The sequence below is a fragment of the Microcebus murinus genome, chromosome 22 (genome assembly GCF_040939455.1).
Source record: "Microcebus murinus isolate Inina chromosome 22, M.murinus_Inina_mat1.0, whole genome shotgun sequence".
NCBI classification, from domain to species: Eukaryota; Metazoa; Chordata; class Mammalia; order Primates; family Cheirogaleidae; genus Microcebus; species Microcebus murinus.
Genome location: NC_134125.1, coordinates 5,270,475 through 5,296,527, shown reverse-complemented (window position 1 = coordinate 5,296,527; position 26,053 = coordinate 5,270,475). Strand labels below are relative to the sequence as shown.

General features: G+C 51.2%; 2 protein-coding genes and 1 non-coding gene across 7 annotated transcripts; 2 read left to right on the top strand and 1 right to left on the bottom strand.

Annotated features, from left to right (window-relative positions):
* The first annotated feature begins 5 nt into the window (after positions 1-5).
* Positions 6-16,528, top strand: MTRFR (mitochondrial translation release factor in rescue). Of its 2 annotated transcripts, XM_012782193.2 has the most exons (4): positions 9-113; positions 6,479-6,612; positions 10,523-10,832; positions 12,703-16,528. In XM_012782193.2, coding segments are annotated over exons 2-4 (531 nt in total). In that variant the 5' UTR covers positions 9-113; positions 6,479-6,610; the 3' UTR covers positions 12,922-16,528. The 2 variants fall into 2 exon arrangements, with proteins under 2 accessions (XP_012637648.1, XP_012637647.1); XM_012782194.2 differs by lacking the exon at positions 6,479-6,612 and having other exon boundaries at positions 6-113.
* Positions 11,878-11,939, top strand: LOC142863798 (U7 small nuclear RNA). The gene has a single exon (XR_012914436.1). It is a non-coding gene; the product is annotated as a U7 small nuclear RNA (small nuclear RNA).
* CDK2AP1 (cyclin dependent kinase 2 associated protein 1) lies at positions 15,415-25,609 on the bottom strand. Of its 4 annotated transcripts, none has more exons than XM_012782188.3 (4): positions 25,464-25,609; positions 20,565-20,662; positions 18,954-19,080; positions 15,415-16,212 (listed from the first exon to the last, which is right to left on the bottom strand). In XM_012782188.3, exons 2-4 carry the CDS (start codon positions 20,631-20,633, stop codon positions 16,145-16,147), a joined length of 264 nt encoding a protein of 87 aa, XP_012637642.1. In that variant the 5' UTR covers positions 20,634-20,662; positions 25,464-25,609; the 3' UTR covers positions 15,415-16,144. The 4 variants fall into 4 exon arrangements, with proteins under 4 accessions (XP_012637642.1, XP_012637641.2, XP_012637644.1 ...); XM_012782187.3 differs by lacking the exon at positions 25,464-25,609 and adding an exon at positions 24,927-25,234; XM_012782190.3 differs by lacking the exon at positions 25,464-25,609 and adding an exon at positions 23,549-23,650.
* Between the last annotated feature and the right edge of the window lie 444 nt (positions 25,610-26,053).

The window sequence follows — 26,053 nt, the reverse complement described above, 5'->3', positions numbered from 1 at the left end:
CAGGGACACGAGTACGGCGCGTGCGCACAACCGGGAACGCGCTGCGAACTCTCTTCTGCGGTCGTCCAGGGTCTCCCAGAACATTGGGGGCGGGAGGCCGGTCCTGAGATCAGGTAAGCGTCTGCGGGGAAGCCAGGTACGCTTACGGCTGCCCACGACTCTCAGGGGCCTTGGATAAAGGACGAGGAGCCAGGGCGCGTGAGCTTTTCCCGGCTTGCTACCCCAAGTCGCGCAGCCAGCTTAGTTGAGGCCCCGCTGGCGGTGAGCTGGAGCCGGCCCTGACACCTGAGCTCGGTTTCCTCTGGGCCTTGATGTACCCTAGGTTGCAGGAGGTCGGGCCTGAGGCTTTTCCACCACTCCGGGGTGGGAGAGAGGAGGAGAGACCGCCCTGGAGAAAACAGTTCCACGGAGGCCCAAGGAGAGATACAAGGATCCTCATTTACTTGCTCGGCAGAGTGGGATGGAGCTCTGACCACGCATCAGAGCCTGTTTCAGGCCTGGCACGTAGTAGGTGTCAGCACTGCCCTTGCTAGGCGTTTGAAGGGCCACAGGGAACCCGCCCTCCTCCCCGCGGGCCCCCAGCCTTTCCCATGCGCGCTGTTCAGCCTCCATTCTTCAGCCTAGTTAACCTTTAAGGCTCCTCCAGCCCTCAGGTTCCCTCCATGTGTCCTGGCCCCGTAGTAAAGGGACTTCGCAAGCACTATCACTTAGGCGTGCCAGAAGTAGTGGCACCGAGAAGCCAGGAACGGGAGGTGTATTTCATTTGCCCCTGGAATGACAGGTCTGCCAAGAGGCATTCCATCTCATCTGAGCCTCCTAAGAATACTTACCAGTTCCTTTTCAACAGTAAAAATTAAATCTCTGTCCAAAACCCCATCAGTGTATGTAAGATCTCAAGCTTAAATAAATTTGACACACACCCCCTAATATCCACCAGTCAATATTATGCTCATGTAACAGTTAACCAAAACAAAAATGTCGTTAAGCACAGGGCTCTGTTTTCAGTGACCATATTTTCAAACCCACCAAAGGAAAGCAACCGTTTTTAGCACTAATTTCAGTTGGTCACACAATCTATTGTTTGAGTCACTGTGGAATCTTGCACCCACAGAATTGAGAAGTGTGAATTCCTGAGACAGCTCTAGGCAGAGAAGTGTGTTTCCCTACAAGAACAATGTTAACCCACAAGAAAAATATTAATCCCAAAAGTGAGTGCTGATGATTAGGTATCAACCATGTAAGAGGCAGGAGATCATTGCTTTTGGCTACAAAATCCAATGGGCTGTGTTCAGTTTGGGTGTGTATGTTTTTGGGGTTTGGCAATGTGATTTTAGGTAATTTTTTAAATCCATTAATGTCTTAATAAGCCAACATGCTTAGGAACTAGTATTCTGATTATCTGCATTATCTTGTAAACTCACTCATGCAGTGACATATTTTGGTAAGGTTATCTCCACCATACACTTCTTACGTTAGATTTAGCTCTTTGGTAGAGTCTTCATTTTAAAAATTAAACGTGGAAACTGCCTTTGACTAATAACACTAGGCAAAAGAAATGCCTTTTTCAAAGCTTTATCAGCAGATTAAAATGTAGTTTGTAAAGCCAAAAAAATTATTTCTGAATATAGAAAACAGAGTAGAAGGCTTCAGAAATTCAAGAGAATGTGTTAAGTAAAATAACTGTTCACCTAATCTAAATAATCCCCCCCCACTAGAGATTTTACACTACTTGTAAGCAAGCTTACACCACTATTTTATGCCGTTATAATGGTATGTTACCATTTTATTATAAGCTAGAATTACTCAAGTGTTTCTCATTTGTCTTAAAGACTTTAAATTGACAGCTTTTTGAATGGAGATCTTTTCCATCCAATCAAGCTATTCAGTAACAGTAGCTGGTAATGGCTTGAGGAATTTAGTGTCTTAACCAGGGTGTTACTTTGTATCATTGATTTTTATGTCCAAATGGTTTGTTTGGGGGAAATTCTCTTCAGCAAAAAATGATAAACAATAAAACTTTAATCTTTCCCATCTTTCATGATTTTTTTTCTACATGACATGATTCCTAAAGATATTCATGTTCAAACCAGGACTTACTTCCAATGAAGGTGGTTTTTATCTTTCAACATAAGCCTGCTAGGATGTCAGACTGTATTTTTGGCATCATAATAATCTCCTTGGCACCTGATTTCATAGACCAGAATTATGACCCCACCAAATAGCATGTTTTCCAGTAATGTCGTGGTTTCCATGTACTTCTTAAATTGGACCATACCACGTAAAATAGTTTGCAAGTCACTGCTGTGGATGCCTTTCGCTCTGAGCTCTAAAAGCCCTTGAAATAATCCGTTTCTGGATTGGGTTTGTGCCATAAGACCACCCTTACGTGGTATGTTAGTCAGAGGTTCTTCAGCCTTGTATTTAGGGACCTGAAGTGCTACCATTTAATGAGCACTAAGTGCTTATGTTTGTGGCTACATACATGATTTTGTTCTCACCCTAGGTTTAGAAATGAGGAGAAGTGGCCAAAGTTGCAGAGAAAGTGAATCATGGATTTGAGACAAAGAAAGCAGGGAACGCTGACTACAAAGCTCACATTCCTCTGCAGTATGACCTTTCTGGAACAAAAAAATGGAGGGAGAGTCAAAAAGAGAAAGTTAAGGGAAATGAGCTAATATTGCCTAAGGAACTGGGAAAATAACAGATCTAGTAATGAAACAAGTTATAGGAAGGATGAATTTAATTTCAAAAATTGAAAACCTAATTATTTTCCAAAGTAAGTCTCCCTGAGATAATCCACACATGGTGTACATCCCTTATTTCCTTTATATGTGTTAAAAACAATCATTTTGAAAGTGCTTTGGAAATGTTTAAGTCCTAAACAAATACAAGGCATCATTAATGGTAATATAAGCTATGACACTTTTAGAAAATGTAGAGTATTACTATTACTGCTTTATATATATATATATATATATATATATATATATATATATCCTATATATATATATGTTTCTGTTTTAACAGTGTAGTTGATAAATTTTATAAAGTTTCAAGCCAGGCACAGGAGCTCACACCTGTAATCCTAGCATTTTGGGAAGCTGAGGCAAGAGGATGGCTTGAGGCCAGGAGTTTGAGGCCAGCCTCAAATATAGTAATATAGTGAGACCTCAACTCTACAAAAAATTAGCCAGGCGTGGTGGCGCCCACCTGTAGTCCCTGCTACTCAGAAGGCTGAGACAGGAGGATCACTTGAACCCAGGAGTTTTTTTTTATACACTTAAATCCAGGAGTTTGGGGTCACAGTGAGCTGTGATGACACCACTACACTCCAGCCAGGGCAACAGAATGAAAACCTGTCTCCAAAAAAAATTATAAAGTACCTGTTAGATGCCTTAAATAGAAGAAATGTGATGCACATAAATAGGACAGGTGTAATTCTCTGTGGAAGCTGGAAGAGTGTGAATTGAATACTTTTCTCTTTAAATACTTCATTAGTGTCTCTTGAACTCAGCAGCAGGAAGTCTATTAAATTTAGACCAGACAGGCCGGGCGCTGTGGCTCACGCCTGTAATCCTAGCTCTTGGGAGGCCGAGGCGGGCGGATTGCTCAAGGTCAGGAGTTCAAAACCAGCCTGAGCAAGAGCGAGACCCCGTCTCTACTATAAATAGAAAGAAATTAATTGGCCAACTGATATATATATAAAAATTAGCCGGGCATGGTGGCGCATGCCTGTAGTCCCAGCTACCCGGGAGGCTGAGGCAGAAGGATCGCTCGAGCCCAGGAGTTTGAGGTTGCTGTGAGCTAGGCTGACGCCACGGCACTCACTCTAGCCTGGGCAACAAAGGGAGACTCTGTCTCAAAAAAAAAAAAAAAGTTAAAAAAAAAAAAAAAAATTTAGACCAGACAGAATAGTCTCCTGTTCCTCTTGTCCCCCAAAATCAAAGATAGCATCTCTGCATTTCCTGCTCAATCCATTATGCTTTCTTTGTTTGAGAAATAATTATCTGTAAACACTTACTGTGGATGAAGGGCTCTTGGTAAAACCCCATGCCTCCGCAAAGACATGGTCTGTTTCAAGGCTAACCTGCAGTACTCAGCGATACCATCTGGAGAGGTGTTTCCACCTTACAAGGATTTCAGGCATCTAGGACTGCAGGAAGAGCTAGATGTGAAGGAGAAAGGCTCCTTTTTTTTAACTTGCATTTTGCAGGGAGCACAAAAACACACTTTTCAAACATGAATTACTTTTCAAGCATTTCCTAGAGAGTCACTGTCCTCTCACTTAAGCTTCTGGTGCCATCAGCTGGTCATTTTGTATTTTCAAAGCAGCAACATCACTCCTTGGTTTGTTTAAGCTTGCTGTGTTTGGTCCTTAACCGTGTATTAGGTCATTGTTTTAAGACTTATGGTTCCATCTCCTTATTGAGAAAGAGAGATGATGGTAAGTAGGAAATCAGCACTCCTGAATTCTGGTCCCCACTCCTTAAATGTTACAAAAATAAGAAACAACAGCTTTTCAAAGTGTCTGCCTTAGCAGCCAGCAGAACTTGCTGACTCCTGTGTTGGAGTGCAACGCTTGTCAAACTGTGCTGTGTCTCTGAACCACCTGCGGGTCTTGTAAAAATGCAGGTTCTTCCAAGTGGTGGTGCTGCTGCTGCTCTGTGGACCACACTTTGAGTAGCAAGATTCTAGACCCACGTCATCCAACACCGTAGCCCCCCGCACAATAGCTGGTGAGCACTTGAAGTGTGGCTGGTCTGAATTGAGATGTGCTATAAGTATGAATACACCCCAAATTTTGAAGACTTCATATTAAAAAAATTATCTCCTTTATGTTCGTTACATGTTGAAATAATGATTTTGATATATTGGGTTAAATATATTCAAATTAATCATCTGCTTTTTATTATTTTTAATGTAACTACTAGAAAATTTAGAATTTCACATATGGCTAGCATTAGATTTCTATTGGACAACACTGTTTTAGAATATTAACAAAAAAGGTGACATTTTGGGTGTTCTTTTTTTCTTCAGATGACCCAGTTTCTCAATCCCTATGTCACCTGCTCTGCTAGCTCAAATCAATATTTTTATTTCTTTCTTTATTTTTTTGAGACACAGTATCACTTTGTTGCCCAGGCTAGAGTGAGTGCCATGGCGTCAGCCTAGCTCACAGCAACCTCAAACTCCTGGGCTCAAGCAATCCTGCTGCCTCAGCCTCCCGAGTAGCTGGGATACAGGCATGGGCCACCATGCCTGGCTAATATTTTTCTATATATATTAGTTGGCCAATTAATTTCTTTCTATCTAAGTAGAGATGGGGTCTTGCCCTTGCTCAGGCTGGTTTCGAACTCCTGACCTTGAGCAATCGGCCCGCCTCAGCCTCCCAGTCAAATCAATATTCATTTAATTCTTTTCTCTAGATGATTTCCTTGCCATGCTGTCATGCTCCGTTACACCTTCTCAGTCTCTATCATTGCCATCGTGATCCTAGGGCTCTCGTCAAGCAGCCGGACAATCCTAAATTCCAGGACACGGGCAGAACCGTTGCTGAAAGCCGTAGGCCATGCCACTCAAAGCGTGGTCCCTGGAGCAGCAGCCTCACTTGGGAGCTGATTAGAAATGCACAGTCTCCAGGAAGGCATGGTGGTGGCCTGTGCTCCCAGCTATTCGGGAGACTGAGGCTGGGGGAACCACTTGAGCGAATCCAGGCTGAGCAACATAGCAGGACCCCCATCTCTTAAAAACATGCAGAGTGTCCAGCCCTATCTTAGACAAATAGTATTACTTAGACAATAGTATTACTTAGACAATAGTATTACTATTACTGATATATATATATATATATATATATATATATATATATTTCTGTTTTAACAGTGTAGTTGATAAATTTTATAAAGTTTCAAGCCAGGCATAGGAGCTCACACCTGTAATCCTAGCATTTTGGGAAGCTGAGGCAAGAGGATGGCTTGAGGCCAGGAGTTTGAGGTCAGCCTCAAATATAGTAATATAGTGAGACCTCAACTCTACAAAAAATTAACAAAGCAGTGTCACCGTAACAAGACTCGCCGGTGATTTGTACACACATTAAAGTTTCAGTGATGAGACTGACTGATGAGAGGTTTAACAGTCATCTTTCCTAAAGCACCCTATTTTGCTTAGCTTTAATGGAATTTCTGCAAGGTTGGTATACCAGGAAAGTTGTGGCTAAGAGAAACTATTGTTCATACCTTTCTAAAAAGAATACTTAAACTGTTAATTTTAAATAAACGGTATCAAGAAGGCATGTCCAGAGATTGAAATCTTATGTACGCTTTCCTGAAAATACATTCAAATATCCTTTATCCCTCTTAGAGGCACGAAAGGAAAGGCATTCCATTACCGTCCTCCTTACCTCTCTCTAAAACAGAGCTCTTGGTGACACAGTGTCGCCTCCATACATCTAGTTATAGCCTGTGATTGTTTGCCCCAGGAACAGGCCTTGTTGCAGAGTTGAACACGCCATCCCTGGGCTAGATGTCTGCCTTGGATCGGGTTGAATGTGGAACTTGAAGAGGACATGTGGGCTGGCTGGATCCAGCAATGAAGGGGGCCACCTAACAGAATGTAGGTTCCGAGTGATCTGGGGGCATAGTAAAGTTTGAGGGTCACTGCAATGTAGCATGTCATCCATTCTGAGCTATGGCATGTATCATGTTTATGGGTGTCTTAATTTCTTTTATGTTACAGGCTCCTTGGGCTCCTGGGGTCCATGCCTGACCCTGAGTAGATGTTTAAAATACTCTTGAACAAATTAACATTCCCTTTTCTAAAGTCCTCAGACCTATTATCTCTGAACTTGACCAGGTTGGACGGGACTTAGATAATAACAGCAGCTTTAACCTTAACTGTGACCAGCTATTTAGTGCAGAAGCCATCACAAAAGGAAAAGTAGGGCCAAGGGGAAGTCGCCGGCCTTCAATGAAGCTCACACTTGCAGAAAGGAACTAGGCAAAGCTGTCATGACTGCCGGTTTCCCGTTACTAGCACTTCTCTGTGCCATTTTTCTTTTTCTCTTTTTTAATGTCACGATGAGCTATAATTTGAGCTGCTTTTATTGTTTTCCAAAGACTTTGGGTTGCTCTGTGGGTATCACAAAAACCGAAATCCAATCCGTATTCTTTGGCCTTTGGGGAAGTGGAACCATGGGTGTGTTTGTCATTTTTAGCAGTCATTGGAGTCGGGCCAAAGCTACATGAGATACTAAAAGTGTCTACAGTCGTCTGATTGGCTGTTGGAATTAGCTGTTTAACAAAGCAGCCAGTAACTGAACACTGGGGACCTGCCTGAACTCCGGTTGGGTGGGAGACCTTCCAGTGTGTCTGTCAGCTCTGAACTAGGACAGGAAGGTAGAGATTTCAAACAGTGGGATGGTGACAAAGCAGCTGATAAAAGCACTCTCCTCTCTGTCCTTTGTCTGGGAGTTTCGCCTTGTCTCAGACTTGCTTCCTCTCTTTGTCACTGTACTATACACCAGTGCTGTCCTGCCTGGTCAGATTCACTAACTAGCGGAAGAGAAACCCCGAGAGAGGCTCGGACTCACGTTCCATAATGAATCTAACCTGGGACTATGAGCTCTGATGCACAAAGGAATTGTGCTTTGTGGATTGAAAGCAGAAATAAGGAAAGGGACATTCTGGACATTGACTTAGTCTATTCATTTAATCGTTTATAGGTGAGTTGATTCTTTGTTGTAGAGATTTCAGAGAAAGTGCTTGGGTTTATTGTTTATCTTTTCTTGAAGATACCTCTAAAGTATTTGATACACATTGAACAAAACCAGTATTTTTTTTTTTTTTTTTTTGAGACAGAGTCTTGCTTTGTTGCCCAGGCTAGAGTGAGTGCCGTGGCGTCAGCCTAGCTCACAGCAACCTCAAACTCCTGGGCTCAAGCAATCTTCCTGCCTCAGCCTCCCAAGTAGCTGAGACTACAGGCATACGCCACCATGCCCGGCTCATTTATATATATATGCTGGCCAACTTATTTCTTTCTATTTATAGTAGAGACGGGGTCTCGCTCTTGCTCAGGCTGGTTTTGAACTCCTGACCTCAAGCAATCCGCCCGCCGCGGCCTCCCAGAGTGCTAGGATTACAGGCGTGAGCCACCGCACCCGGCCAACAAAACCAATTTTTAAAATATCACTTTCATTGGCACATTGTATTTCAAGATACAGCCCTTCATAGCCATGAAGCACCTTGCCAATACCATCTTAATTATTACCCACTGACAGAACACACTGATTGTCATAAAGAGAAGACACGGGTTTAGACCATTATGTCTGTCATGGAATTGAAAATTAGCATTGACAAGGAAAGTATGTTATTTTATGTTTCACTGTATTTACTTCCCACAGGAATAGCAGAGATAGAGATGGATAATATTGTGTCATCATTCTAAAGATAACCACTGTCTCTCAGTGCTTTGGGAGGCCAAGGCAGGAGGATTGCTTGTGGCCAGGGGTTCACGACCAGCCTGAGCAATATACCAAGACCCTGTCTCTAAAAACAATTTAAAAATTAGCCTGGCGTGGTAGCACACACCTATAGTCCTAGCTACTTAGGAGGCCAAGGCAGGAGAATTGCTTGAGTCCAGGACTTCAAGGCTGCTACAGTGAGCTGTGATGACGCCACTGCATTCCAGCCTGAGCAAGAGTGGGACCCTGTGTCTATTAAAAATAGAAAAAATAAGCCAGGCGACCAAAAATAGAATAAACTAGCCAGACGTTGTGGCCCATGCCTGTAGTACCAACTACTTGGGGGGCTGAGGCAGGAGGACCACTTGAGCCCAGGAGTTTGAGGTTGCTGTGAGCTAGGCTGACATCACGGCACTCTAGCCCTAGCAACAAAAAAACAAAAAAACGTGCTAAGCAAGTGGTACATTTGTAATTCCCATAGTCCACCTGGGTGACAGAGATTTTACAAAAAAATCAGTCTCAAGCTTCAAAAGGTATCAACAAGGCCCTTTCTGGGCTAGGTGTAGTGGCTCACACCTGTAATCCTAGTACTCTGGGAGGCTGAGGCAGGTGGATCATTTGAGTTCAGGAGTTCAAGACCAGCCTGAACAAGAGCGAGACCCCATCTCTACTAAAAAAACAGAAATAAATTAGCTGGAAAACTAAAAAACATATATAGAAAAAATTAGTCAGGCATGGTGGCACATGCCTATAGTCCCAGCTACTCGGGAGGCTGAGGCATGAGGATCACTTGAGTCCAGGAGTTTGAGGTTGCTGTGAGCTAGGCTGACACCATGGCACTATAGCCCAGGCAACAGAGTGAGACTCTGTCTCAAAAAAAAAAAAAAAAAAAAAAAATCAAAGCACTTTTTTCTCTGTTTTTTGAGAGATGGGGTATCGCTATGTTGCCTAGGCCAGTCTCAAGCTATCCCTCAACCTTGGCCTCCCAAAGTGCTGGGATTACAGGCATGAGGCACGGTGCCCTGCCTCTTTGATCTTTTTTAAGCCTTTATGAGATGGGTGAAGAAGGGCTAACTCACCCATTTTCCAGCTGAGAAAGCAGGCCCAGGTGGTAGCTCACCCCTGTTCACATGGGAGACCTTTCAGATCCTTCTGCCTTGCACCCCTGGAAAAAAGCAAAGGCTTGTGGTATTTGCCATATCCTCACAGCTATTATTTTCTGTCCTATTCACGTGTCAACTAAATAATTTCAACCTTGTGCTGTGTATTGAGAAGCTAAAGTGTTATTGTTAAATACCACTTTCTTTTTGGTATCTTCACTAGCCTGTAAGCTCCATGAAGACAAAGTCTAGCTCTTTTTCATCTCATATCCCTCACTATACCTTACATGGTATTTTAAACTTTAACAGGCACCTTAACAGAAATGAGTTGATTTGGTAGTTCTAACAACGAGTACCAGTTGGATCACATTATTGGCAGTGCGGCCGAGGGAACAGATGTTCCCATTCAAATCCATGAAACTGGAAACATTAAAAAACAACAATCGTGACATTGATTGATAGTGATGTTTACTGTGTCAGACTGTTTAAGCTCAGCTATAAAATAGACTCTCATACTGTCATCTTTACATTTTGATTTCAAAGATTCTTGAACATTTAAATACTGTCACTTGATTCAGATCCCAATTCTTGCTTAATGTACTATTTATTAATATTTCTCAAATTACAGCCCTGTTCCTTTGAATGTCACACTCAAAACCTCTCCTTCTTGAGAAAACAGTACCTCTGGGTGCTTTGAAGATATTTTTGGTCTGTTGTAAGAAAATATTTATTAGCCGGCAGGGCACGGACTGGTAAGGACACAGCAGACAAAGGGAGGCTGCAGAGTAGGGTGGAGGGGGTGTCTTGCTGAGTCATCTGTCTTTCCTCATTTCCTTAATACCCAAGGTAACAGATGGGTCATCCTTCAAATTGTTTTATAAAAAGCTATCTTAGAACCTGAAGTATAATCCTGAGGGCAGATGCATCTTACTGAAAAGCTGTCTTTTTTATCTGTCTAATTCAGGTCCGGAGCGAGCAGAGCCACTTTCTTCATGAGCACCCCAGGTTTATTTCGTTTCCCTGCACCCCTGACCAGGATACGCACAGTGCCATGGGGCCTCCAGCTTTGGGAGAAGCTGACGTTGTTATCCCCAGGAATGGCTGTCACTCTAGTCCCGATGGCAGGCAAGAGGGACTGCCCTCCTCTGCTTTCCCTGGACGAGAATGAACTCGAAGAGCAGTTTGTGAAAGGACACGGTCCAGGGGGCCAAGCAACCAACAAAACGAGCAACTGCGTGGTGCTGAAGCACGTCCCCTCGGGCATCGTGGTGAAGGTAGAGGGAGACGCTGCGGGGGGAGGCCCAGCCTGGGGCTTCCGCAGCCACAGTGGAGCTCACTGAGCGCAGGTGGCGACGGGCTGAAGTGCATCCTCCCTCTGGCAGAGGCCGCCCTCTCAGAGCCCAGCAGCAGAGGGCACTCGGGACCGCATCCCATGCCCCAGGGCAGTCCTCCCTAAGCCAGAGCCTCCACACGGCCTCAGAGCCTGGTTCAGGATGCCTAGGAGCCAGGTTATTGCTGCCATCCGTGAAGTTGGCAGACAGCACTGGTGTCTGGCTGCTGCCCGGGAAGCAGTGTCTTGACAAAGCTAAGCCGTGGCTGATAGAGGCAGGTGCCTGGGCAGCACGTCCTTTCAAAGCCTCTCCAGCTGCAGGACGCTGCAGAGCTCCGCTGCACTGCCGCGGGGCCAAGTCCCTGAGCAGGCGGCGCGCGGGCCTGGGTCCACAGCTAGCAGGCTCAGCCCCTAGTTGACCTGACTGATTGACGTTAGGATGGCCACGTCTTCCATGTCCCCATCTCCTTTTGGTAAATGTCAGTGATACTCCCCTTCTGGAGACGGGGGACTGACAGGGAGCTGATGAAGGCCTGCCATTTTCAGCCTCAGAAGAAAAGGTGCTGTGCACAGCTGCTAGACGAGTCTTCCTTCTTTATATAAAAAACAGACCTCTGATCAGAATGTCACCAGCCTTCAACAAAATCTGAACCCCTAAGAAGTGCTCTGTACCTATCCCTGGTTTGGTGGCAGTAACCCCACTGCCTCTGAAAGACAAGCCGTCAGTGCTCCTGCAGATCCATTCTGCTTCCTGCGGACCACTAGAGAGCCCGGAGGCAGCACGAGCCTCGAGGGGCAGCAGAGAAGAGGCAGCACAGGCAGGCCTTCCTGTGTGGCAGTAGACAGCAGATACTTACAGATCATGTGACTGTGAGCGGCGCTATTCTCAGCAGCGTCAGCTCCTTCAGCACTTACAACCCCATGGCCATGACTTTCTTCGTGGTACACATGTGCAGTCTGAGGCCCAGAAAGGTTAAGTAACTTGCCCAAAGTGTCACAGCTCTTTTAGAATTTGTCTAGCAGATTTTCCAGTCCTCATCAGAAGACCCCAAAAAAAGTAACTTGCCCAAGGCCCTACCACTTATAGGAGTCAACTCAGACCAAACCCAAAGTCCATGTTCCTAATAGACTTATTTCATTGCCAAGTTTTTGAGCCGGAGGTTTGTCATTTAAAACCTGGATCACTTTTCTTTTTCTCCTTGGAAAAAAAAATCAGAATAACAGAATTCTGAAAACTGACAGTTAATTCTTATTTAACCTATTTTATAACTTATTCCAAATTTGCTTTTAGTATTACTTCACCCTAATTTCAGAATTTCTCTTTTATCAAACAGCTTTGGAAGGCACTCACCTGTAACTAAGGCATTATATAACGAATGTTATGGCTGATTAACAAAGATGCTATTTTCTTCCTTCAGACAGTTTTATATTTAGGAATGGTGTACAGCAAGTGGTTGTCCCTGGCCACAAGCTAGATACATCAGTTGATGTTTTCATAATTATTTTGGGACTTTAAGTTATTTGAAGGCTACTGTTACTTCTAAACACAAGTAACACTCCTAATTATAAAGCAGTCACAGCAAAAGCCATATAATACAGCTAGGGTGCAGAATAAGGCAGAGGCCTGGGGCAGGGGCAGGAAAGAGTCTGGTCTTCACTTTGTCACTGACTCATGGGGATTCCTGACGGGTGGCTTTATCTTCTGGGCCTGTCCCTATTTGCAAAGCAAACAGGTTGAATTTAGTGATTTCTGAGGTCCTGTCCATCTCTTAACATCCTGTGGATTTCACATTATAAAATATTGTCTCTTACAGTGCCATCAGACAAGATCAGTTGATGAAAACAGAAAGCGAGCTCGGAAAATTCTACAAGAGAAAGTAGACGTTTTCTACAATGGTGAGAACAGTCCGGTTCTCAAAGAAAAACGAGAGGCAGAGAAGAAAAAGCAAGAAAGGAAAAAAAGAGCAAAGGAAACCCTAGAGAAAAAGAAACTACTGAAAGAACTAAGGGAATCGAGTAAAAATGTGCACTGAGACAGGAACTGCAGGACGGACAGAGCTCCCGGGGAGTGACGGTGGTGAGCTCCATCACCGGCGTTACTGCACAGCTTCTAAAGGAATACTTTTGACAGATTTAAAAGACATCAAGGTTTTTTAAGTGGTGGACTAAACTACAGTAAATAGAAATGTGCACTTCAAGAGTAAAACTGTAAAGAAACACAAGGAAGTCGTTGCTATAAAAGGACAATTGCAGCTTTGGGGGAGAAAAGGGGCTGTCCTTATGATGCCGCTCTAGGGGTGCTGACAGTTCTAGCTCTTCACCTGGGCAGTAGTCAGAAGGCTGTCCCCTTATTCTCAGCTGCATGTTTGCTCATGTGACTGTTTTATTATAAAAGTCAAAAATAAAAAAGTTTTTCAAAAAAGCATTAGTATTAGTAAAGTCCTTTTTTTTTTTTTTTTTTTTTGATAAAGAGTCTCACTCTGTCATCCAGGCTGGAGTGTGGTGGCATCCTCATAGCTCACTGCAGCCTCCAATTCCTGGGCTCAAGTGATCCTCCCGTCTCAGCCTCCTGAGTAGCTGGGACTACAGGTGCACCCCACCAAGCCTGGCTAATTTTTTTTTTCTTGCAGAGACTGACAGGCTCTCACTATTGCCCACGTTGGTCTCAAACTCTTGGCCTCAAGTGATCCTCCTGCCTTGGCCTCCCAAAGTGCTGGGATTACAGACATGAGCTACCATGCCCAGCCAGTTGGATCCATTTTTCTGGAGAATTGAGTCAAACATTAATAGCAAAATAGGCACTTTGTCATCCTCCGGGAGGCCATTGTTCAATGACAACCAGATGTTAGTTATCCTCGTGTCAGGTTAAGAGAATAAAGGAGATAACAAGATGGTGAAAGAGTTAAAAGTAAGTTGCTTGCCCATTTACTCCATTAGCTTAATAGGCTGTATGTTGCCAAGTCTCTAATGTAGAAATATACATATTCTGTGTATGTTGATTTGCAAGTAGATTTATAAGAGATGATGCTTCCAGAACCTGATTTGTAAATTTTTATCACTCAAGCTGGATTTGACCTTACTATTAGTTTTTTTTTTTTTTTTTTTCTTAGCCATGCTCAATCACTTGGCTTGTTAGAACTCATCTGGAGTTCACATACAACACAGGTAGGGAAAATACTATGAGGTGAGAGGACCCGCCCGACGCAGGACCTGCCTCATTTCTGCAGCGAGGGCCAGTCCATTTAGCAGGCCAGATGAGCCCAGGTAAACCTCTATCTTTGAGGCTGACAGTTAAGGCTCTTGTCGCCATGGCGTGGTCTGCTTTGGAAAAACTTCAGCACTCTCTGTAGGTCTCTCATTCTGTATCTCCTGTTGGAGTGTGCAGGACCTTTCTCCATCCCAACCTCCCTTGAGAAGATAAAGTCTTGATGACACACAAGAAACCAGTAACACTGGGAAGGGAAGTGTGGAGCTCTGGACCACAAGGACAGAGGCTTCGATCTGTCTTCTCCAGTACCCTTGCCGTGTCCCGCCATGTGCACGAAGAAGACTCGGAGACACCCACTGCCCCGGAACCCACTCCTGCCAGCCTCAGCTGTCTTGTAGCTGGAACTTGCCTCTTGCCTGCATCACAGATAAACCTCTCATTGTCTTAGTCCACCCTCACCAAGGCAAGTCTTCATTACAGGGGACTAGTGCCTAAGGTAGAAAGTAAAAATTAACTCAAAATCCCCCCGGAAGGCACCGACAGAGACCACCATGTGGATTCTTGACAAATCCAGCACAACCCAATTTTCCCCCAGCACCAGAGCAGATAATTCTTCCAGTGAGCACCAGATGAAGGAGCTAGCTTGAGTTTAGGGGCCACATTTTTATGCAAAAGATTCCTAAAGCACCCGGGAAATGCTCACAGGTAAGCGCCTATGAACTAAGAATGGCCTAGCTAGGGGAGCAGTGGGCAGGTCAGCAACTCTGCTCTCGTTACTTTTCTTACTTTCTTTCCTGGCATACACTTCCGTTTTCTGCACTTAAAATGCACCCACAATGCCACTTCACTTTATCCCTACCTCTGACTTAGCAAACACTTTCTTTCCTCAGCCAACTGTGCTAATGATGTCATCACACTAAATGTGTCTGGGCCAGGTGGGAAAACACCCTTTCACAAGTAGCTCCTACCTCTCATTGAGGAGCCATTTTATTTTTATTTATTTTTAGAGACAGGGTCTCACTCTGTTGCCCAGACTGAAGTACAGTGGTGCAATCATCACTCATTGCAACCTCCAACTCCTAGGCTCGAGTGATCCTCCAACCTCAGCCTTCCAAGTAGCTAGCTGGAACTATAGGTGTATACCACCATGCCTAGCTAATTTTTTAATTCTGTTGTAGAAATGGGGTCTTGCTATGTTGGCCAGGCTGGTCTCAAACTCCTGGCTTCAAGCGATCCTCCTGCCTCAGCCTCCTGAGTTACTGAGGAGTTGTTTTAAAATAGCACTTAGGAATTCAAGGAACCCACATTTTAATACAAATTGTTAATGAAAATAAGCTTTATTACATCAAGTAATAAATACATACAAAGATGCAAACAGTTTAGTCATTTTCTTCCAGATGTTTTTATCAACTTACAGTAAACGCAGAACTGAAATCTACTTACAGTCTTAGTACGAAAATTTTCGGGGGTCCTTGTTAGGTTTGGTAGGTTGCTCTTTCTTCTGTATTTATAACTTGTGCATTTTTAAAATTGACTTTGAAGCACTAATAGTCATGCAAATGCTTAAGCAGAAAAGAAGTTACATTAAGCAGATTCTACACTGTGTGGCAAACGGACCAGCTACTGAGGAAGGCGTGCTGCCAGTGTGTGTTAAAAACGATCCCGAGAGCTGTATTAGCTTATGAAAAGGAACACAGAACAACGTGGGTAACAGAAATGTTCTCAGAAGAGAAGATTAAAGGGAGACCCAGGTGTCTTGGGGGCAAACTAGTTTGCTGTACGATAACTTCACGTGCATCTTTTAAATCAATGCTTACCAAAAAAAAAAAAAAAAGAGGGTAATTCCTAACTACTTAAAATGCAAATCCTAATTAACCGCAAAATCTTTTCTCAATCTTTGAGGCTGCAGGTTCAGAGTCAGGTGAACCGTGGGAGGAAAAACCAAACTGCTACCATTTGGAAAACAAGAGTTTCGTCTGAACAGGGGAGATGGACTGTCACTTCTCATCTTGTAAAAAGATGGAAAGCCTTCAAAACCAACCGGGTGGCTAGGATCTGGCATTCCGTTCCGTCTCGGCCAAGCACTCCCGAACCAGTCCTCTAGCGTGAATAATGCCTGAAAGAGAAGCAGAGGCCACGATTCACCCACTTCTCTCCGCCCAGCAAGAAGAAGCCATTCGGGAACAGGAAGAGGGTCCCTCCTTCCACACCCTGGCCATGAGCCCTCAGACTGGAAGGGAACTCAGGGCACCTGCATCCAAATGACCCTAAAGGACACAAATAAATCCCATCCCACCTCTCAAAGCCCTTCACTCCTAACCAAAACCCTTCACATCTCTCTAAAACTTTCTTCCTGCACTCAAGGTGGGACCAGCAAGCTCTCTTTTCATGACATTCTGTCAGATGATGGGAATAAATGTGTTTCCATCCAAGTTCTTTTTTTTCTTTCTTTTTTTTTAGACAGAGTCCACTCTTGCCCGGGCTAGAGTGCCATAGCGTCAGCCTAGCTCACAGCAACCTCAAACTCCTGGGCTCAAGTGATCCTCCTGCCTCAGCCTCCCGAGTAGCTGGGACTACAAGCATGCGCCACCATGCCTGGCTAATACATACATACATATATATATACATACACACACACACACACATATATATATTTAGTTGGCCAATTAATTTCTTTCTATTTTTAGTAGAGATGGGGTCTCACTCTTGCTCAGGCTGGTCTTGAACTCCTGAGCTCAAACAATCCGCCCACCTTGGCCTCCCAGAGTGCTAGGATTACAGGCGTGAGCCACCGCGTCTAGTCCTCCATCCAAGTTCTTTAAGTCTGACCGACTGTGAAGATTTTCCTCTGGCTACACGACAATCTAAGTTCTGGAAAGGGCTTGCCTGCTCTCAAGCAGGAAGAGAATACTTCCAGCCTGCACATGTGAGGGTACAAGAGGATGAGGCTCGTGTGTGTTCAACCCTGCGTCTACTTACTGTGAGTGACATCCTTCCCTCAGGATGAGGATATTTCAGCCACCTTCTGCCCTAAGAATCTTTTATGGTTAGCTTTTTTCCTCCTTTTTATTTTTGCTTCTACTGAGCTCCATGAAATATTGGTCTAATTTTTTGATTGATTGATTGATTGAGATAGGGTCTATGTTGCCCAGCCTGGTCTCAAATTCCTAGCCTCAAAGGATCCTCCTGCCTCGGCCTCCCGAAGTGCTGGGATCACAGGCGTGAGCTACCGCACCCAGCCTGATCCCATTTTAATAGACACCAAGAATTCTATTCCTTCTAGTACACGACTCCCAGAGGCCACTGTGAATGACATCCCCACATCAGCAGCTAAAACTTAGGTGTCCACACCTCACGAGTATTCTCTCAGAGCCTCGGAAAGGGCCAGACAGCAAACATTTTAAGCTTTTCAGGCCAGTCTCTGTCACAACTACTCAATGTGACCATCAAGTATCATGAAAGCAGCCAATCTGTAAACCATGGGTGTGGCCATGTTCCAACAAATCTTTATTTATGACCGTTGAAGTTTGAATCTCACTAATTTTCATGTGTCCCAACTCGTACTTTTTTTTTCAACCATTAAAAACTGTAAAAATCATTCTTGGTTCACGGACTGTCGTTTGCCAACAGCGCTCCTGAGCCCCACCCTGTCTGTGACCTGTCTCAGCCTGCTGTGACCTAAGTTTGGTTAGCTTGAGCCTGGCTGGCCAGAGGGTGGCACTAGGTCTTCCCTGACACAGGAACCAGCAGCTCGGATCGACTTGACTTAAACCACTGCTTTTTTTGGGTGACTACAAATTGCTTGGTAGACCCTGGGGTCCAGCATTCTCCCAGCACTCCGGTTCCCAGAATGGCCCCCTCCTGAGACCTCCAAGCAGTGGCCCTGGGAGCAGAGCGATGCCCGTCGGACTCCACGCCCCGTCCCCAAGCCCTCTTCAGCCACACCTCTCACCCGGCCAGTCCCCTTCCTCCAAGCTGCCCTGCTTCTACCCCGTCTAGCCTTGCCATCAGTCACCCTCTTCACAATGGTTTCATGAACACCAGCCAGGAACGTCCCTGCTCCCGGTAGCAGCCTGTCCTCCGCTGGCCCAGGCGCCCCTGGGGGTTCACGCCCTCAACAGCAGCCCCCACTGGGGCCACACGCTTCCTCTTTCCCCCCCAAAGTTGCTCCTCCAGCCCCCAAATCCTTCCTCATCTCAAATGAGCTCACGGGCCACAGCTCCGAACTGCCACCTTCTAAAACAGAAATCCTCTCCCTTCCGCCCCTTTCACTCGGAGTCGTAGCAACCTAGTCAACGTCCTTCCAGAATCAGCTGGTCAGTCACACCTCGCCGTGATGTCTGCCCGCCCGCCCTCTTCAATCATCAAAGAGCCCCAGAGTGCTCTCCCCTCTCCCCGCCAATGCTAGCGCAGAACACACGCTTCCTTGGGCCCCGCTCCAAAGGGGGGACAGCGGAGGGCAGCGCAGGGACCTCCGAACCCTAAACCCTGGGTCGTGATCAACCTCTGTGGTCACGGCTGCCCAGAGGAGGAAGCTGCCGTGTCTGGCTCCCTGCTGCGGCCGACGGGAGTGCAGCAGGCGTCTGGGGACAGAGCCGCAGGGTCTGGGGGCTGCGAAGGTTCCCTCGGGAGCCAGCAGACCGGCGGCAGCGCGCGAGTGAGGGGGCTCACGGGCGGGGGATCCCCTGCCTGAAAGCCCAATCAGACAGAACCAGCCCCAGGGCTCTTCCCCAGGCCGCCACATCAGACTGTGATTCTGGAACAAAACAGGAGCCAGGAGTGCCAATGCCTCCCTAACCCTGGCCGTGGGGTCCAACGTTTTCCCCAGGCCGTGGGGTCACCTGGCCGGCGGCTTACCGCGTTTCAGCCTCTCCATGGCGCTCTTGCTCCCCGCGTAGGTGGGTCTGATCTCTTTCCCCAGCTCCTCGATGATGGCCAGCAGCTCCGCGTACTTGCTCTGGGGCACCTGGCTGCTCCCGGTTCCCTGGAGTCAGAAAGAAACGACTTCAGATGGGCCGAACTCCAGCCTGAGCCCCGGGCGGACCGCTGGAGGGCAGGCGGCCCCGGGTGCGTCCCACGCTGGGGGACAAGGGGAGGTCCAGGAGGCTGGTCCTCACCCTGCCGTCCTCGCACGCTCAAGGAAGCCACCCACAGCCAGTTTACCGTCTCAAACCAAAAAGACAGAAGAGCTGGCTTATCTCAACAAAAACAAGTTCACAGGCTTTCCCAGGACCGGATGGCTAAGCAGGTACAGCCGGGCGATGGAGGCCACACCCGAGGCCACCAGGACGCTGCCGGGACGCTCCCATTCACTTGTCCTCCCACCAGCAGCCCCACCCCACAGGAAACCTCTTCCTCGACCACCACCCAGAGCCCCGGGTCAGCGAGGCCGCCAGCTCCCCCCTCCTCCTCCTCTGCCCCCTCTGTCCCCTGGCCTCGTGCTCCGGCCTCCCGTCCTGGTCCCGGTCCTGCTGCTCAGCCCCCTGGCGCCGCCGCCTCCTCCGGGCCTGGCGGTCCTCCCTCCTCTCCTGGCGCCGCCGCCGCATGGCCACGGCGTTGCGCTGCCGCTCCAGGCTGCGCTTCAGCCCGTCCCCCCGGCGCCGCCGCTTCTTCAGCCGGTCCCGTTCCCGGGTCCGCGCCTGCTTCTCCTCCTGCGACAGGACGGCCTGGCGCGCCATGGCCAGGGGGGCTGGGCACTGCGGCTGGCGGCCACCCCCAGGAGGAGCAGCCTCCATGGTGACCTCGGAACACTCGAGGCCACCGTGGAACACTCGCGCTGGGCCTGGCCCAGGGAGAACCTTCTGGCTGACAAGGACGCCGGCTCAGAGGACTGGGGCCTGGCCTGGGGCGGCGTGTCCCTGGCAGATTCGGCATGTGGCTGAAGTGGTGGCTTGCCCCATTCCTGCTGTTCACCAGCCGCTGAGGCAGGTACTAGGATCCACGTGGGACTGATGAGACTGAGCCCTGGGGGGCTGCCACATGGGGGTCACAGTCTGGAAAGTGGCGGAAGCTGGTACACAGCCTCACACATCTTGACCCTTTAAGACACAGGCCATCCTCCTTTCCCTGGGCTCACGCCTCATGGGGAACAAGTGGGACGGCCCCCTCCTCCGTCCCAGTTTACAGATCCAAGGCCAAGTGCAGGCCTCGCTTGCCCAGGAAAGAGGAGTGAGGGGGCCCAGTGCAGAGACAGGTGGGGTGGTGGCCGCAACAGCTCTCAGGGCTGCCACCCATACCCTGCACCCCCCTTCCCTGCCCGCCTCAACATCCCCGTGAAGCCCAGTGCTTGTGGCCCTCCTGTGATGTGTCCTGTCTGAACAGGTGCCAAGCCCAGGCCCTGGGCCAAGGAAGTGCAGGTGACAGCCCTGCAGTCCTTTCTGCTCCTGTTTTCCACCGACTCCCGTCCGGGACGGTGGGGAGCACATCTCCCCCCCGGTGCCCAGGCTCCCAGCCCCCACTGTGCCATACCTGGGTGTAGCCTAGGGACGGTGGCCCGTAGTCACTCAGCAGCTGGCGGTACTGTGAGGAGGTCGCCATGCTGGTGGAAGGCGAGTGGACGCTCCCAGCTGCAGGGTAGGAAAGAGGGGTCAGGAGTGTCACAGCCTGGGCTGGCTGTGCCCAAGGTGAGGACACTGGGTCCTGCAATGGTGCCCTGCCCAAGACCCATGCCACCAACCGTGGTCTTCTGTCCCCACAGGACAAACAACTTTGCTATTGACCTCCAGTTTGGCTGGCCATGGCCCTGATGCCCGCCGAGAGGACTGGCAGCAAATACGTGGCTAGAACGCACCCGCCCGCCCCACCTCTGCGGCAGACACAGGAAATCAATCACACAACTCCGTCCCGGCCATCAGAGCCTTCCAGGCAGGAGGGACTGGCACGAAAGATGAAAGCCACTGCTGTTTTCGGCCTAATCCCTGCCTGTCCCCTCTCCGTGTCCCGCTCCCCAGACGCTGATAACCTAGAGCCACATCGCCGCCACAAGCGCCCACCCCCTCCCAAGGCTGCTCCACACCTGGACCGAGATTCCGAACACACGGAAGCCTGTTTGCTCCTAGGTGCCCAGCTCGCTGCTGGACTCATCACTGGGAGGAAGATGGGGAAGGCCTTCGAGGACGGGGCCCCAGCCCTGGCTGCAGGTGCGCTGCACACAAAACCAGCAACCTGGACCACTCAGCCTCTCTGTGCGCCCTCAGACACACCCCTCAAGCTCTGTCACCCCCTCCAAGGAGGGGAGGGTCTACACTCCCAGGGCTCCGCACCCCAAGAGAGGAGGGTTACGGCCCCACGCGTGGGGGCAACGTTCAGGGACGCTGTCCAGCGCCAGCAGCTAGAGACCGAGCCGGGCCCAGGGCCCAGCCCAGGACGCGGCCTGCTGGACGCGGGTGAGGAGCGGTGGCTGGGAGCATGCAGACCCACAATGGCGTCCCAGTGGCCATTAGCGGGTAAAGGACATCCTGCAGAATTACAAACAGCGGTAACCATGGAGAATTTACCTAGTCCTCCTCGGCAGCTGCCCGCCTGCCGCCCCCAGAGCCACACGGTCTCTCGCACACAGCGGGCTCCACAGACTTGGCCCCGGGGATGGACAGCTGGTGCCAGTCTGGCCAAACCAACCAGCTGCTCGTGTGGTGTGGGCGAGGGGAGGGGCAGGGGAGGAAGGAAGTTCAGGAGCTCGGGCAGATGGAGGCGGGAGGGGCCCTGGAGAAGCCGGGAGCCAGCCAGACGCCCCCCCACACACAGACACGCAGACCCAAGGGGGCCTGACCCCAGGCCACGTGGCACACAAGAGGCTACTGCAGAGGGCTGGCTACCCCAACACCGACTCTCGTCCAGGCGCTGGGACAGCACCCGAGATGTCTCCTAGGTCCTGGGCCTACCCTGGACTCCCCTGGGGCCCTGGCTTGTGCCGAAGCTTGAGCTGCCCGCTCAGGAAACGTGGACTTGGATCCTGACCAAGCAGAGCACTGGGCCACTCTGCACCTCAGTTTCCACGATCCCAAGTGGGGATGATGGGACACCTGTGCCACGGGGACATGCTGCTCAGGATGGGGACAAACTACAAGCAGGCCCACCGTCCACAACCACCGCGGCCGTGGAGCGGCCAGTCGCGCACGAATGGCACAGGGCGCCCCCCCACCCCAGTTCCGGCAGGTGTTCCAATGTGGCAGTGGGCGATGTGGCAGTGGGCGTGGCCCGGGTGGCTGGGGATTTGCAGGCCCAGACCTGGGTTCCAGTACTGACAGCTACAAGCAGTGACAAGTGACAGCTCTCTGGGCTTGGGAAGACCCAGCCCTTCAGGACATTTAGAAGATTCCAGCACACTGGCCACTTCCCACGCGTCCTCTGTCCACCCTCAGCCCCCTCCCCTATCTCCCCTCCCGGGCTAGGAGCCAGTCCAGGCCATGGGGCCTGAGACGAGGCCCTTCCCTCTTGGGGCCTCAGTTTCTCCATCTGTTACAGGCAGTGCTTCTCATTAGAGGTCTGAGGCTCTAGAGCCTGCTGTTTGATGGTACCGAGGTTAGGTTTTGGGGGGCTAAGAGAAAGGGAGAAGGAACAGGGAATCGCCCCATTTGGCTGGGGAAGAGTCGAGCAGTAGCTCAGAGCTCAACTCTCCCATCACCTCGTAGAGTGGCAGGGGACCCCGACTCTGTGCCGAGGCCGGTCCCTTATTCAGCGCCGGGGGGGTTCTGGCCCTGGGGAGAGTTGGCAAAAGGGCCCTGAGTTCCACTCATGGCCACTCCTTGCTGCAGACACAGGGACGGGACACAGGGACCACGTCAGCACAGCCGTCTGGGAGCATCTGAGACAATGAGCGCAGTGTGCAGGGAGCCGGAGGGGTTGGCAGAGGCCAGGAAGCTCCTGGGGCCAGGCGCACTCCCCGCCCCCACGCCAGACAAAGAGCGCCAGGGCCTGGGGAGCTGGCGGCCTTCCCGCCACTTGGGGCGCCTGGGGGGGCTCTCGGGCAGGGGGGCGGGGGCTTTGTCTAACTCTGCCACTGCCACCGCCGGCCAGGCCGCGGGTTGGCTTGGCAACCCGCGAGCAGGAGGCAGGGCTGGAGGGCGTGAGGGATGATGACAAGGAAGCCGGAGGAGCGGCAGGCAGCGGAGAGTCCATCTTGGATGCAAATGGCAGGAAGAGAGCCCGGCTTTCTGCAGAGGGGCCCATGGGGGCGGGCGGCCCCCCACCAAGACGCCGGAGCTCTGGGAAGCTCAGCACTCCTGGAACTCCCCCCAGGAGATAGGAGACCTGGGTGCAGGTGCTGGCCGGCCCAGAACACGGCTTCAGGGGCCCCAGGGGGGTGCCTCGTCCCTGTGACCCCAAACCCCAAAGGTCTCAGTCTAGGGCCTGCGCCCCGGTGACTACAGGGCGGGCCTGAGATGGAGCCTTGTCCAGGGGGCAGCGCACCCCCCAGCACCCAGACTCGGGGAGGAAGCCTGGAGAGATCCTACCTGGCAACAAAGCCCGTCTTTGTAAGGTCTGCGGACCCCAGAGGAGGTGACAGTGTGAGGAGAAAACAGTGGCTGTTTGCTCCTCGGAGCTCAGAGCCCACGTTTGAGCAATTCAACTCTCCCTCCGCGCCCCGACTCTTAACCCTTTCCGACCCCTACACCTCCGTGTCCAAAAAGATGTTTTTAAATCTCGCTTTTCCAGGTCCCTCTTCGGAATTTTGAAATTTGGGAGTCAACGTTTGGAGACAAGGCCCAAAACTTGAGCCTAACAGCCAGCGTGGCATGTGTGACCAGCAGGGCCAGTCCCCTCCCCCCTGAGGCCTCCTGCTCCCTAGGCACCCCCACCCAACGCGCCTTTCGGGAAGTCTGTTCCGACCAGGCGTCTAAGGAACAGGGGCCCCGTGAGGGGACAAAGCCGGTCACCTGCGAATCCCACAACCCTACGTCCCCCTGGTCCCGGGGGCAGGTCCCTGGGCGCAGCCTGAAGCTGCCTGACAACTTCTGCAGGAGTTTCCTGGGAGCGCCCAGCCCCAGCCCAGCCAGGGAGAGGGTCCCCCTCCCGGCTTCTGCAGCAGGGGCCCTCGAGGCCCAGACTTGGGGCTCCCGCATGGGGGGGAGCTGCCGCCCCTACACCCCCACCCCTCCGGCCCAGAAGCCCCCGGTCACCAACTTCTTTCACTCCGAGCAAGCCTGAGGGGACCCCCGCGCGCCTGCATGAGGCAAGCCCTGCTCCCGCGCGCCAGGCCCAGACCCCCAGGCCCACCGAGTCCCCTGCCTGCCGGCCGCCCCGTCCCCGTCCCCGCGGCCCCGCGCCCTCAGGGCCCGCTGCAGCCGGACACCCCGCCGCCCCCAGCCCTGCCCGCGCGGGCCCGGCCCTGCCCACGTGCACCCAGCCCGGCCCGACCCGGCTCCCCAAGGCGGCCCGGGCCCCGCACCCCGCGCCCCGCGCCCGGCACCCGGCACCCGGCACCCGGCGCGGCCCGGGCCGCTCCCGACTCCCGCCGGCAGGGGCCCTCGCCGAGCCACCCAAAAGCCGGAGGAGAAAAGAGCCGGGAACAAGCCTCCCCCGCCCTCGCCCTCGCCCGCCGCGCTCCCCGCGGTCCGCGGCCGCCGGTGTGGGGGGGCCCGCGGCGGCCGCCCGCGCCCCGGCCCCGCGCCCGCCAGGCGCCCCGCGAACTTTGGCGGCGGCGCGGGATCATGGCGGCGGGGCAGCCCCGGACCGGGACCCCGACCCGGACCCCGACCCGGACCCGGACCCGGACCCGGACCGGCCCCGCCGTGCGCGTCCGCGCCGCCGCCCCGGGAGCCCCGGGAGCCCCGGGCCGGGCCGGGCGCGCGGGCCCCAACTTGGCGCACTTGGCGCGGCGCGCCCACTCACCGGCGTTGAGGGCGGCGGCGGGCATGTGCGCGGCCAAGTTCGGCTTGTACGACATCCCCCCGGGCGGCGGGCGCGCCGGGCGCAGCCGGGCCAGGCCGCGAGGGCGGCGGCGGCGGCGGCGAGGCCGGGCGGCGGCGCGGCGGCCCCCGCGTCCCCGCGGCCGTCCGAGCGCCCGCCGAGCGCCCGCGCACTTTTTGTTGTCGGCGGCTCGGGCCGCGCCGGCAAATATGGCCGTCCGTCACCGGCGCCGCCGCAGCCTGGCGCCCATGCATCGGGCGGGCGCGGCGCAGGGGCGGCCGCAAACTTTGCGCCCGGCCGCGGGCGGCCCGGCCGGGAGGGGCGGCCGGCGTCAGGGGGCGGCTCCGCCCGCGGCCGCGCCCCGCGCCTCCGGGAGCGCCGGCGCCCGCAACTTGCCAAAGTTTGGGGGCTGGGGTCCCGGCCGCGCGCCCGCCGCGCCCGCCGCGCCCCCCGAGCGCGCCCGGCCCGCGGGCCAGAAGTACTTTTCCAGCGCCGACCGCGCGCGGGGTGGAAAATTACCTGGAGAAGATGGTGGCGAGTGGCGTTTTTAAGCGCGTAGATCATTCCAGATGTCCAGGTCTGGCCATGCCCCAGAATTAGCATAACCAATGCTCGGCATTGATTTCAAATAAATTTCACGTCTCCGCCGGCAGTGAGTGGCTTTTAACCGTTTGGGAGCCTGGGACTCCTTGGAGACGGACAAAAGCTGCGCATAATTTTGCATCCTCGCCCACTCAGATATCGCAGGGGAGCACCTACTACGCGCCAGGTCCCGTTCTGGGCTCTGAGGATTGCAAGAATGAACTTGGCAAAGTTTCTGCCCCCTGGAGTTTAGGTTGCAATTTTTGACCCTCCTGCGACCCCACCCCCAGCCCATGCTTGGGGTCTGATTTTGGATTCGATGAATAACCTTCCCAAGGTGCTATTTTTTATGGAGTTCTGCCGACGTAATTAAAGCTCGTCAAAAAAAAATACATAGCCCAGGAGACAAGGCGAGACCTGGTCTCAAAAAAATTTAAAAAATACATAAGATGCCCACCCTTTTCCGTTGCTTTTAATCGCTATGGTTTGCGGGTTTTTTAAATTAGGCTCAAGACAGCATCTCTGGA

What these genes read in the sequence shown, in the direction of transcription:
- MTRFR (XM_012782193.2), top strand. An exon ending in CCTCGGGCATCGTGGTGAAG is followed by an intron (nt 10,833 to 12,702) that starts GTAGAGGGAGAC and finishes TGTCTCTTACAG; the next exon opens with TGCCATCAGACAAGATCAGT.
- CDK2AP1 (XM_012782187.3), bottom strand. Translation starts at nt 24,981, where the DNA reads ATGTCGTACAAGCCGAACTTGGCCGCGCACATGCCCGCCGCCGCCCTC. An exon ending in CGTCCCTAGGCTACACCCAG is followed by an intron (nt 19,081 to 20,564) that starts GTATGGCACAGT and finishes TTCTGACTCCAG; the next exon opens with GGAACCGGGAGCAGCCAGGT. An exon ending in CATGGAGAGGCTGAAACGCG is followed by an intron (nt 16,213 to 18,953) that starts GTAAGCCGCCGG and finishes CTTCTCTTTCAG; the next exon opens with GCATTATTCACGCTAGAGGA.